This window comes from Fusarium subglutinans, assembly GCF_013396075.1.
Source record: "Fusarium subglutinans strain NRRL 66333 chromosome Unknown NRRL66333_c0000317, whole genome shotgun sequence".
In the NCBI taxonomy this organism is placed as follows: Eukaryota; Fungi; Ascomycota; class Sordariomycetes; order Hypocreales; family Nectriaceae; genus Fusarium; species Fusarium subglutinans.
Window position 1 is genome coordinate 1 of NW_023502380.1, and position 13,067 is coordinate 13,067.

General features: G+C 49.4%; 2 protein-coding genes across 2 annotated transcripts; one reads left to right on the top strand and one right to left on the bottom strand.

The window, feature by feature from the left end:
* Positions 1-5,348: 5,348 nt before the first annotated feature.
* Positions 5,349-6,925, top strand: FSUBG_13183 (HAL kinase; the record flags this gene model as incomplete). The annotated part of the gene is made up of 2 exons (XM_036678048.1): positions 5,349-6,725; positions 6,794-6,925. 2 exons carry the CDS (start codon positions 5,349-5,351, stop codon positions 6,923-6,925), a joined length of 1,509 nt encoding a protein of 502 aa, XP_036531338.1.
* Positions 6,926-10,208: 3,283 nt separating this feature from the next.
* FSUBG_13184 (uncharacterized protein) lies at positions 10,209-11,568 on the bottom strand (the record flags this gene model as incomplete). The annotated part of the gene is made up of 2 exons (XM_036678049.1): positions 10,209-11,286; positions 11,366-11,568. The coding sequence occupies 2 exons, from the start codon at positions 11,566-11,568 to the stop codon at positions 10,209-10,211; spliced, it is 1,281 nt and encodes a 426-aa protein (XP_036531339.1).
* Positions 11,569-13,067: the final 1,499 nt, after the last annotated feature.

Consider the following 13,067-nt stretch of genomic DNA (forward strand, 5'->3'; position numbering starts at 1 on the left):
ATACCTTTTAAGGCTAACTTGTAAACTTAAAAAAAAATATTAGCCCTAGCTTCTTTTAATTTAAATAGATAAATTTAGTTACTTTTTATATCTTAACTAAAAAAGAGCTAGTGGGGATAAACAAGCCTGCCCCGGACTGTAGTGTTAGGAAGAGAGGATTTCCCAAGTAATTCTGGGGGGTTCTGCCTAGAAAAGGATGCCTACTTACTAATGTCTCTTTAGTGCATGGGATAAATGATGCGAATAGGTTGTCTAAGGTATACCTAAGGTAGGTACCTAGTCATAGCTCTAGGTTAGTACCTAGGTAAGCTGGATCCTTTCTCCCCTTCTTGTCTTTGAATGGGATGTAGCTAGGTACCTTTCCAACCTTATATGTCCCTAATACTCGACAGACCAGTGTTAGGTTGGTTTCTTTGACGACGTTGAAGTTGTTAGGTACTAATCTTACCTGGATACTTACCTAGGTACTATATCCTTTTCCAAAATGCCGGCCAGTACGCACAGTCTTACATAAGATCCTGTCGGTGTCTCAAATGGTATGCCGTTTCATGATGATTATGATACACTCATATTCTTCTTCACACAGGTACATTTTCAGGGTTCTACAACCAGCTGATGCCAATGTCATAGGGCCAGCCAATGATCTGCCAGCTATGATGCCTTAAAATGGGTATGGAGCACTAAGTACCTCTAGTACGTAGGAACCTTATCCTGGGGGCCTGATGTCCCATACCTTACTCAAGATGAAGCTTCATGAGAGTGAGAGGGCATATGGCTTTATAGTCTTGATGCCAAAACGTCACCGTCAACATGAGACTACCTGTTATCTCTGAGGTTTGATGCAAGAGTCATCGGTTTTGACGTACTGATCGTGGGCCATTTCTATAAAATTTAGATACCATGAACATGTGTCTTGGCACGTTAATATAATACCTTTTCTCTGAAAATTCAATTGATTCTTTACCAAGGTATAGGTTATTACTCCCAAGGATTGACGATCCTACCTATATTACCGGGTACTTCTCTATCTCTCTTTATCATTACTAGCCAATGTTTCATTATTAGCAAGGTGACAATCAAGAACCTCAAAAACAGAACCCGCTGGGAAGTAAGTCCTGGACCAAGAAGTTTCTCAGAGGCACATTTCAACTAGCGCTGTCATCACATCCACAGTTCCGACATCCCTGCCCTGTCTAGCCAGATCTCTGCCCCTGCCCATGCCCATGCCTATGCGCCATTTCTTGGCAATTCTGCTAAACTAACAGTTAGGTTACCCTTAGTAGTTGGCTGGGGTCAGTACCAGACCAAGGAGCACGCACGCACGCACGCACGCATGTATCCAACAGAATATCAAATGCAAAAAGGCTCGAGCAGACCAGGCTGGCCTTCTTGTCACGTTATTGGGAGGAAAGTATCACGACGACTTTCTATTTCTAAAGACAGACCCATGCTGCAGCTGGAATATCCCGTGACCGAGCCGTTGATTTCGGCTTGTGTGAGGTGAGGTTCGGATAAGCCTCGAACAAGCTGAAAATCAAAACCACTTCTAGAGCTTGGTCAGCCAAATCATCCATGGCACATGCCAACCAATATTGGAGGCGGTAGATTTCCAAGCCAGGTAGATAGGTCGAGGGCGTGATACAAACCACTACCACCTACTGCATCCACGCCTCCCTACCTACCTTACTTTTCGAAATCTCCTTACGGAGATTTGTCGTACAAAGCACTTTTTGGTTGACTCGCACACACATATATAAATATATCAATGACATGGTCCTTTAAACTTATAACCGCGGCAGGTTTTCCTTTTGTTCTAGCAGGGCAAATTATAGCCCAGCCATTACCAGCTAACTAAGGTACCTGCCAGGTAGACAATACCCATTTTCGAATCGTGAGACGCTTTTAGAGAGACGACGGGGAGACGGAGGCCTGTCAAACCTTTAAACCCCCCCCCGAGTGTACCCGCAGAGATGCACCACACCACACCACACCACACCACACCGCATCGACCGCTGAAGTGCATCGGCTCTGCTTTGAGCTGGTGTTGTTCATGATTAGCGCTAACTAACGTTGGATCTGGCGGCACGGGCACGGATAGAAATGCGGCAACTGTTCCCCAGTGTCTCTTCAAAACATGGATGCTCAAAGAGTGAATAATGGACCGTACCTAGGTTAGTAGGCTACCTAGGAAACCAAGCATCAGCAAAGGTCTGGGTGAACCAAGCCCTGGTACCCCTCCGCCGCCGCCTCGTCATATCACAATGGAATAGATCAGTACCGCGCGGTTGGGGACAAGAACTTTGTCTAGTGCCTCGCCTCTGTACATACATAATGCGATGCGATGCAATGCAATGCAATGTAATGTAATGCCTTGCACCGCCATGCCGAAACAGTCACTACATCCTATCCTGTGTTTTGACCCCATATGCACCGTACTCCGCACCTCGTCTTGAGTTGTTATTGATTCTGTCGTATAACGTATTGTACTATGAGGACCGGGTCTCTGCTTGCCGGTGCGGTGCGGCACAAAGCTCACAAATCTGCCGTCATACATTTAGATGCTCACCTCGGTATCCCTGATTGGCTCACTGCTCTACGTCACAGCGCCTGTCTGTGTTCATGTGCGCTGGACAACATGCAATTGCAGCTGATATGATATCGAATATGAGCATGCAGTACTCCGTAATACATGCTGAGTATGTAGGAAAGGTAGAAGCGTTCTGTCGGAGAGTAATACATGGAAGCACGTCCCCATGTTGCAGGAGGATCTTCGCCTCAAAGCTTGGCCGCACATATTTTAGAGGTCCGAGGTCCTTTTTTTCGGTGATAACTAATAAGCAGATGAAAGACAGATAGAGGTTCAACGAGAGGTAGAGAAGGGTACCCCATACCAGTACGTACTTCACGTGTGCCCCTGTTGGATGACAGGCGGGGCTCGATGGTTCCCGGCTCGAGGTACTGTGTCGTCTTGGCCCAGTTCACAATGGAAGAGACCTGATGCAGCGGGTCTTGCTATCGTCCAGAGTGGCATCGAGATTGAGTGAAAGTTCCATTTCTGGTACCTGGAATTCATGACGCTACATCATGACTACTCCGTCCGCGGAGTAGTGCTGGTGGCCCCTCCTTTCATGATGGATTTTTCTGGTGAGGTGAGGTGAGGGTCAGGGCTCACACAGACGTCCAGAAAATCCCTTGGCTGCTGTGGCAGATGTCGGAAATAATTGAGTGACATAACTACCTAGACGAGAGATCGTTTGGAACAGCGGATTGGGTGATTGACTAGCAGAGCTGTCGTGTTTTAGTACGGAAATATGTCCTTCTGACCACCGCCAGATGCAGCCTCCAGCCCTCCCTGCTTAAAGCAGCAGAAGCGCTTTTCTTCCTCTGCACCGGGGGGCCAATGCACTGTACTTCTGAACGTGGATTATAGGGCATGATGAAACGGAGATCCAGCAAGAAACTGACTGAGGTATGAATTTGCTGATGAAGAACATGATGCCGGCGCCGCTCCAGGTAGGTAGGTATCTTGTATGCCCGGCTTCTACCTAGGAGTCTGATGTCGAAATTATGTAAGGTAGCTTCCGAATTACCGGCACTGGCAAAGATGCTTCTTAAGATGGACTTGGTGATGGACAATGCAATGTTTGATAACTGGTTAATAACAGCCGCTGGTCCTTGTCGCATCCAATCCAATCTTGCCCGCTCTATTTCTCCAGGACCGAGTCCTTGTAAGTGCTAGGCAAATTACAGAAAGACGGAGCTATAATTTTTTTTCGTCCTTACCTAACTACAGCGGTTCCATCCATAAAGTACCTGCCTACGGATACCTTAGTACCTTACCTGCCCCTCGGATTAACCTTTCAGGTACATACGCCTCCATAATACACATCACGCTTCGTAAAGTACTCGGCAGTACTGTTTGTCACTTCATCTGGGGTCTCTTTTATTATTCAAATTAATTTGGGACAGATCGTTTGAACTCTTGACTGCTTGACAAGTTAGCCTTGTTTAATAATTCCCTTGCTACGGAGTACCTTCACCTGACTGAACCTGCCTAGGCCTAGCCGTTGAAGAGGAGGCTACCTTAGGTACTCAAAACCCTCACTCACTCACTATTTCTTCTTGCCTTCTGTCGTCTTAAAATTCCCGCTTCCCTTTTTTCCCACCATTACTTCTTTTCACCTTTCACTGCTCTTCTCTACCCTTCATCTACGTCTCACCCTTTCTCCTGTCCTGCTTTGTCGAGCAGTCACGACAAAGACGGCTCGCTCCCCTCATCTTTTGTTGTTGGTATAGCTGCACGGGCTTCAGAGCCCATCAACGCCTGTAGGCGTTTGTTCTATAGTGAACGCTGCCACTGGGGACGGCGACAGTTTCTCGCGTTCAACTTGCAGTGCACGAAGAGCTGGGCTGTTGAATTCGAAATTGCCTCTCTCGTCTCGTCTCGTCATCGTGACCCAGATTTACTACAGGTTGCTCCGTACGAGCTCCAGTTCAGTACCTTGCCTTACCTTTCTTTGCGACGAATAGTGGTCCCTACCTAGAAGCCGACATCCTTCCGTGACCTGCACCCGCCTTGTCTTGGCGTTCGGCATCATCATCAGCCAAGAAAGACTTCACTTGCGGCTTTGAGCACCACCTCGGAGTGTCTTCTTTCCCCCCATTTTCTTCTTCCTTTTTGCTGCTTCTGCTGCTGCTGTCTTCTTGCTACTCTGCTTAGCTCGATAGCTCTACCTCGGAATAAGCTCTTTGTCGGTATTGTTCGGGACCTTCAATCAATTACATCGGTCCTACGAACAACAGAGCGGAACAGACACAGAAACCCGCCACTCTTGGTACGGGTTTTTTTTTAGCCACTATCAACACCTCCAATCCGATACCTACCTACGCTGCAGTACCTACGTACTATACATTTCAGTCCAATACGTTTTGCCGCTCGCCTTTTGCTTCGCCTCATCTTTCCACCCCCCCCCGCCAAGATCGGTGACCCAAAGACAACTCAGATATCCCCCACTGTCCTGTTTTTGATCACTCGTCAATCTTGTTCTGCGCTGCGCTGCGCCATTTGACCAGATACTAAAATCTTGCGCTTCTGCGTTCGGCACTTCTGTTGTTACCTGGCTTACTGCTGTACGCTGCCTTCGGTTGCCTGCCAATTGAACCGTTGCTTCTAGTCTTATCCGTTGCGCAACCGACCCTTGCTCGAGTCGTGCTCACTGGCGCCTGTTTCTGGTGTCGCACGAAGTCGTCGCATATTCTTCCGTCACTTTATTTTATCGACTCTTCGCCTTGACTACCCTCACCAACACCTGAGACAGTGACTCTTGTCTTGTGTTCACGTCCAAAAAATGCCCACTGCATCTGGTTCCTCAAAACCGCCCTCCGCATCGAGCTCGAAGCCATCCTCGGTTAAATCTCAAGATGGCGTCAAGAAGTCCCCTGGTCTAGCACCACAAAATGGTGCAACTACTGATAATGGACATCCTCCGTCAGACACGCATCTCAAGCCAACAGCCTCAGTAAAGAACCGTCTCACCCGCATGTTCTCATCCAAGGATACGTCAAGAGTCCCGACCCCCGCCCCTTCGACTGTCGATTTACCTAATCGCCCGCGGGCTTCTTCCACAAACGGCACCTCTACACCCGCGGCAAAGACTTCGTCCACCGAGAAGGGTAGCGACAAGGCTTCGCTCAAACCGACTGACAAGGCCACGACACCAGCCAAACCCGCTACGAAATCGACCAGTGGCAAGGAACCCTCTCAACGATTTGTTCTAAATCCGGAAGCGCAGGGTGGCCATGAGCATCATTTAAAATCTAGTCGACGTCAGGAAAAGCTCTCGGATATGTGGAGAGCAATCATCGGCAAGAAGCAGGATGCAGCCGCTGAGCACGATCTATCGCTCGTTTCAAATTGGGTGGATACACTACAGCAAGAAAAAGAAGAAGCTGGCGATAGAAAAGGTGGGCCTAGCGCAACAACAACCCTGGTCGAGAAATACGGCAAATGCCAGGAGGTGGTTGGCCGTGGTGCTTTTGGCATTGTACGAATCTCGCACAAGAAGATTGGTGGCAGTAATGAAAAGCTCTTTGCTGTCAAGGAGTTCCGACGCCGACCAGAGGAGACAGAGAAGAAGTATAGCAAGCGACTCACAGCCGAATTCTGCATATCATCCTCGCTTCGACATCCTAACGTTATTCACACACTCGATTTGCTTAAGGATGCCAAGGGTGACTACTGCGAGGTCATGGAATTCTGCGCTGGAGGAGATTTGTACACTCTCGTTCTCTCAAGTGGAAAGCTCGAGGTACAAGAAGCCGACTGTTTCTTCAAGCAGATGATGCGAGGTGTCGAATATCTTCATGAGATGGGTGTAGCGCACCGTGATTTGAAACCAGAGAACTTGCTCCTAACGACCCGTGGCGCCCTCAAAATTACGGATTTTGGCAACGGAGAGTGTTTCCGAATGGCTTGGGAGACAGACGCGCATATGGTATCTGGCCTATGCGGTTCTGCTCCCTACATTGCCCCCGAGGAATACACGGATAAGGAGTTTGACGCCAGAGCTGTAGATGTGTGGGCTTGTGGTGTCATCTTTATGGCAATGAGGACAGGGCGACACCTTTGGCGACTAGCCAAGAAGGACGATGATGAGTTCTACGCCCGTTATTTGGAGGGTCGACGTGATGAGGAGGGCTACGGCCCCATCGAATCTCTTCATCGGGTAAGTTCATTCATTCAATGTGATAATGGGCCCAAGGTACTGTGCATCCCGTGCTAACCCCGTACCAGGCGCGCTGCCGCAATGTCATCTACTCAGTTCTCGACCCCCACCCGACTCGACGCTTGACGGCCGCCCAGGTCCTTAAGTCAGAATGGGTACGTGAGATCAAGCTATGCAAGGCTGGTGAAGAGGGTCTATGAAGAAGATGATGGTGAGGACGATGGTCAATTTAGAGACCTCTGAAATCGAGCGATTCAAACTCGATGAGTAATCGACTTGAGCAGGGCCTACGGTAACGGACCAACTACGAAAGGGACTTCTTTAGAGGGACGGCCAATATCGAGAGAGGAGAAATAGCGGGTTGGCGTTGATGGCTGCGTTTGGCAAAGCAAGCCACGTCAAGCCACTATGATGATTCGACGACGCATCCTTTGGACTATTTCTTTTGTTATTTTAATCGAGCAATGGTGTTGGGCGCATTGTAAACAGAAACATCGTCTTTTTTATTTATTTATCATTTTCAAGCGCATCATGTCCTGGCAGGGCTTGCTTATAACCCCTGGGTCATGTCGATGGAACAGGGTGGCCCAGTCTATTTACCCACCAGGACAACTTTTGTATTACAGGAGGCTGCGTTTTCAAGACAGAGCGCGCCATGGTAAAGATAAGACAGGGCAGAACGGTGCAAAGCAAACACGAATGGATATGAAACATGGGAAGAAGGAGACATTTGGTAGGCCAAGAGGTCTGAAGCCGAGCAGACAGGACGTTCAGTTCAGTTGCAAAGACATCTAGTTTTGGATTTGTCTGTCCCCAGAGGTCAAGAAGAAAAGAGGCGTCGATGGTACATACTTCTGTCATGGAGACCCAAGAAGTATGAAGCAAAGCAGAATAAACAAGGCGTTGTTCTCATGTCAGCACAAAGATGCCAAGAGCACATATCCAAGATTCTCCCCTTCTCTCCAGGCTCAGTTACTGGCGTCACAGATGGTTGGAAGAGCTCCAGCCCCTGTGACTTGATTGTGATGAGAGTGGCAGGTTTCCGCCTCTCGAAGCATCCTCCGATTCCAACACAGTCCTGACTACCTAAGTATCGGCACCAGTGGCCAGCGACATGATTCGCCATAAACTACCTATCCAGACATGCTTGTTCTAACTATACCTGCAAATGTTGATATCGTACAGCCTATCCGGTGTAATTCGCGGGTGGACGTTGCGGGAGCATGTTCCAAGTCTTGTTATAAACCGTCCAAACCCAAGGGCCGTCGCAACTGTCGCCCAGCAGTGACACAGTATGCTAACCAGAGGTAATATCTAGATCATAGCGCAACTGATGATGCTGACTGTACCTCAAGGCCCAGAGTCGGGAAACGATGAATACCTATATATCACCCCCATCATCACATCACACCTGTAGTCTACTGACTTCAAGTTCATCATCCTCACACTTTTCTTATGCACACATACCCTCTCTCTCACAAACACAGGCGATGGAACAGCACGACGTCGCCGCAGCAAAAAACTCGCCAGAGTTGTTGGCTTTGAGTAGTTCGAGCTGGCCCACGTTCGCGGCGCTTCGCACGATACTTCACGTATTGTTGGAGCCTTGCATGGGGCTCCCGAGCTCGTTACCCTTGCTCGGTTAGCTTATGACGACTGGGCTGAGCTAGAGAGGCGATTGGGGATGAAGATGCTGACTATCACGGGAGGTGTCGTCTTTCTCCCACAAAAGGGACTAGTATCGATGCCAACGGCGTCCCCTATGAGCTTCTCACGCCCGAGGAGACCAACAAAAGATGGCCTGGGTTCAGTGCTCCTCAGGGCGTTGATACCGTATTCACCCCTGATCCCGGCATTGTTCTGCTGATGCATGGATGAACAAGCTCCTCAAGTCCAATACCAAATCATACACCAACGCTCCGGGAATCATACACCAACACACCTTAGCCAATCAGGGCTAAGATTATACTAACTAACCACAGCAGGATATATTCCATATCTAACCTAAAGCCCTAGCCCTAACCCGAACCCTAAGCTAACCCTATCCTGCGGCCTCTGGCCTATAACTAACCTTAACTAACTAACCTAATTAGGGTTAAAATAGGCCTATTTTACAAGGTTAATAGCTGAATTTGCTATTAAGAGGTGTGGCTGTGGCTCTTAGTGGGGCCAGCTGTAGGTGGCCTATGCGCTGAAAAAGCGGGGTATTTTTTTCTAACCAATTAGAGGGCTAGAAACCTTCGCTTTGCTGGTGTATGATTCCCGGAGCGTTGGTGTATGATTTGGTATTGCCTCAAGTCACTCGGCGTTGAGCTCCCCATCACCGTCATGCAGGAGCAGGTAAATTTGATCGACAGTTTATCATCCGCAAGTTAGAGAAGCACAAGGATGTTATTCTCGCTGTCGGTAATGCACATACCTTCAAGTTTGCTCCCGCTATCGGCCGAATTACTACTAAGCTTGCATTGGATGGGAAGACAACCGACGGCATCTCAAGGTTTGGGTTTCCTAAGAAAACACCCAGTAAACTCTGGTCAGTCCTTGATGGGCCGGATACAACCAAGGAAAGTAATAGAAGAAGAGGGCTCCTTTGTAGAGGTTCTACGTCTGGTCTATTCAATATGCATATTACATACGTGTTGTATAGGTACCTATTCGGACCACTCCTGATGCATAGAAACATAGACATTTTTTTGTAGCCAGATTACCTGTGTTTCGAGGAGCGGATTGTTTATGTCACAAAGGAAACTACCGAGATGTGCGAGCCAAGTATTGCCTTAACAGCTATGTCAATCCTGTTTGAAACTTCATCCTATTTCCAACCCCGTCCCGTACACCACGCGAGGTCTACAAAAACCATCGCCAATAATAAATCCAAGCAAATCCGGGCCAATTCCTGGCCAAAAAACGACGTAAGTATGCAAGAAGAAGAATAAAACCATAAACCAACCCGTCTTCATCTTGCTCATACCCGGGATCTGGCAGCCCATCGACCAAGCCGTTTCCAATGACCAGATAGAAGACGAGAATGAAAACAAAAGAGAAAAAAATACAGAGCCACAGCCAGGTATCTGCCTTGTCCCCGTCCCGATGTTACGAAGCATCCGTTGCGATTACTTCAAAAAAGAAAAAAAAGAAAAAATAGTAGTCCATGATCAACAACCACGACAACCCAGTCAATCGACAAGTGGATGGTGCCTTGAATCGAGGAGTAGATTGTTGCCTCTGAACATTCGGAATATTGACGCACAGTATTCATAGCGTCGTCGTCAAGATGAAAAACATTATATCCACCCAGTGAACCTCCAGTTCCGCGAACCGCCGTGTCATCCAACCTTTTTAAGCCGATCTGGACGTATGCCACACAGTAAGATGGTTGAAATAATAAACAGAAACAACGCCTGGGTTATTAGGCTGAGAATATGACCAAAGCGAGCTGGTCGGTGCAGCAAAGATTATTGTTGGTTATTATCATTTTAGGTCTTACGAGTGAAATAGATCCCATGCGCGTTCGCATAATCGGATAAATTCTTCCTTCTTGGCTCGCTGAGTCTCTGGGCTATCTCGTCCAGCACCAAAAGGTCCACGACGAGTGGGAGCAGGTCCATGACCCAGGGGTGGGCTGCCGTCCTCATATTCAGCGCGTGTCCTACGCCTGCTGGTGCTGGCGCTTCGTGAAGCATCCACAGGTCGACTGCCGGGGGCTGGGGAAGGGGGTGTCGGGGGCTGGTGTCCACCATAGTGAACAAGCTTAGGCAGGAGTTCCGGCCGTCCACCAGCAAGCTCCTGTTGCGCTTCCTCAGCGGATCTGTACTCACGACCTCGTCCAGGCGTAGGGGCTTGGGGAGGTGGAGGGTGGCCAGGGGATGTCATCGGCCCACGAGAGCTGGGGCCACTGGGGTAGAGAGACTGAGGCTGAGGAGCATTGTCGGGATGCGCTGACAGGCCTTGGCCAAAAACATCGCTGATAGGCGGTAATCGGTTGGCCGTTTGAGTAGCAGGAATGTGGTGGATATGAGAAGTACTCGAAAGGTTAGATGGCTGGTTGGTGATGTGACGGGTCATGGGAGCAGGGTGTTGACGTCCTGTAAAGCTGTGGCCCAGAGGCGCAGACTGGATAACTCTCTCGTGGGCAAATTGCTCATGAGAGGGCGCAACGATGGACAGGCCAGGGGCCTTATTTCTTCTCGACATGCCGGGTGTCTTGGCGGCGAACTGTGACACGGGATCTTTATCGGGACCGTCCCCCTTGGCAGACTGCTGGTGAAGTCTAGCTTCAATAATGTGACGTTGTTGTTCTCGAACTGACATGCTTCGCTGCAGCTGCTCCTTCATAACAGGGTCTTGGGTGACAAAGCCAGGAGACAGGCAGGCGATACCGACTTCTTGAATAGCAAGGCCGTCACGGGCTGTCATGGGTCGTGCCGAAGTTGGTTGGTTAGATTTAGGCGTATTCTTGGACAGGTCAAGTTTGCGTGGTCGAGGTCGTGTATGGGTCATGCTGGGAGAGCCAGGCTCCTTCTTGACGATAATTCTAGGGGGCGCGCCGGCTGATCGTGAACTGCAAGGGCAGGTGAGTAAGGGAGTGGTCGATTGGTGGCGACGACGGGAGTCAATTGATTGAAAGAAGATGTACTTACGCGCTGGAGGGTGATGATTTGGTACCCTGGCCCGCAGCTTTAGGGCTGCTGCTGGTGGAGGATTGGGTTGTCGCATGCGATGTCGAAAGGTTGAGAGAAGACCGTTGTGCGGAGGGGGAAGTTCCAACGGTGGCAGCCGAAGTAGAAGGAGCGGGTAGTTCGGGGTTGGAGAACCTTTCGTGAGGAGCGGGAGAGGGAGCCATTGCAATTGTAGTACTCATAATGAAAAGAGTGCGAGTGCAGGGTTGTGGGAAATGGCGACAGGTGGTTCGTGTTGTAAGGAGACAAGAACGGGAACGGGACAGCTGCAAGGAGAAGCAGGATGGAAGAGGCCAGGCCAGTCAGCGAGCTAGAGTGAGCCGAGTACCTGGGTTTTTCTGGGTCTGGGTTCTCGCGAGTTAGTTGGAGGTTTCTTTTCTTGTATTGACTAGCGAGTATAGCAGAGACAAGCAAAAAAAGAAACGGATCGAAACGAATCGGTCGGAGACGACCGTAAATGTAAAGTGAGACAGGAATGGAAACGATCGTGAACGTGGCCGACTCGAGTCAGCACACGATTCGATTTGACTCTGGGTGAGTCTTGTCGTGGGAGTGACGGACAAGAAAGCCAGAAAAAAGAACGTCCAGAACTAATTGGAACCAGAACCACACAAAGGGAGGCCGGGCTGGGGCTGAGATGGGCTGGAAGGAATAATATTATCGATAGCTCAGCTCAGGCGACAGAGACCAGATATAGAAGCTGGTTGGTCCGTTGGTGATGGTGGTGGATGGTTCGACGACGGCTCGCTCTTCTTTTTGCCCTGCGCGCTCTGACTGGGGTCCAAGCTCAAAGCGGGCGGTTCAGCTATGTGCGAGATGTGACAGAGCAGAGCCAGAAGCAAGATCCAATTTGCTTTCCCTTGTTCTGCAAGCAAAAATGGGAGGTAGAGAGAAAGAGAGATGCGGATGGGGGGATTCAGAAGGGAAAGGGAAAGGGAGAAGGAAAAGAGAAGAAAAGCAAAGATGACGAACCGAGAAGGATAGAAGAAAAGATAACCCGGTTGTTATTTCCTCTCCTCGTTGCAGTTGCAGTTGCAGTTGCAGTTGCAGTTACAGTTGCGAGTAAGGTAGTCGAAGGAGTGGAAGAAAAAGCCAGGGGCGTCAGAGTGGCCTTGGTCGATCGACTGGCGACTTGTTTTATCAAATTCGGTACGGGGTGGGTTGGGATGTTGGCTCCAGCCCGGCAGGCCCGTGTTTCGCCTGGTTTCGCTCAACTAAGTTGGTTTTTTTAGTTGGTTCCCAAATCCAGTTGGTCGTAAATTAGTTGGTCGTCGCAGTGGGAGACGACCGCCTGCACAGAATTGCTTATTCCGTCGGGTCAATTGGAGAAGTGCAGTACCACGACCTCTTGGCGACTGTCCTTCTGGAGGTGAGAGGATGATAACTGTGCCACTTCGAGTCTGGTACAGCGAGAGAAATCCAAGTCCACCTAGATCCTAATACAAATTGACAAAGATCGATCCTCTCTTGTCGATAGAGATACCCAGGCTGACAGTGTGATTAGGCCTGTAAGTACTGACGGTGCAGGCAGTTCAGGCGGCTAGCCAACAACGTAAGTAAATATGCGAGACCGTGGGCCAGACGCAATGGATCAGCGAATGAAGAGATTCTCACAACCGACTGTAGATGTGACGAGGGAGAGGCGTTGGTGCCGGCGGCAGCA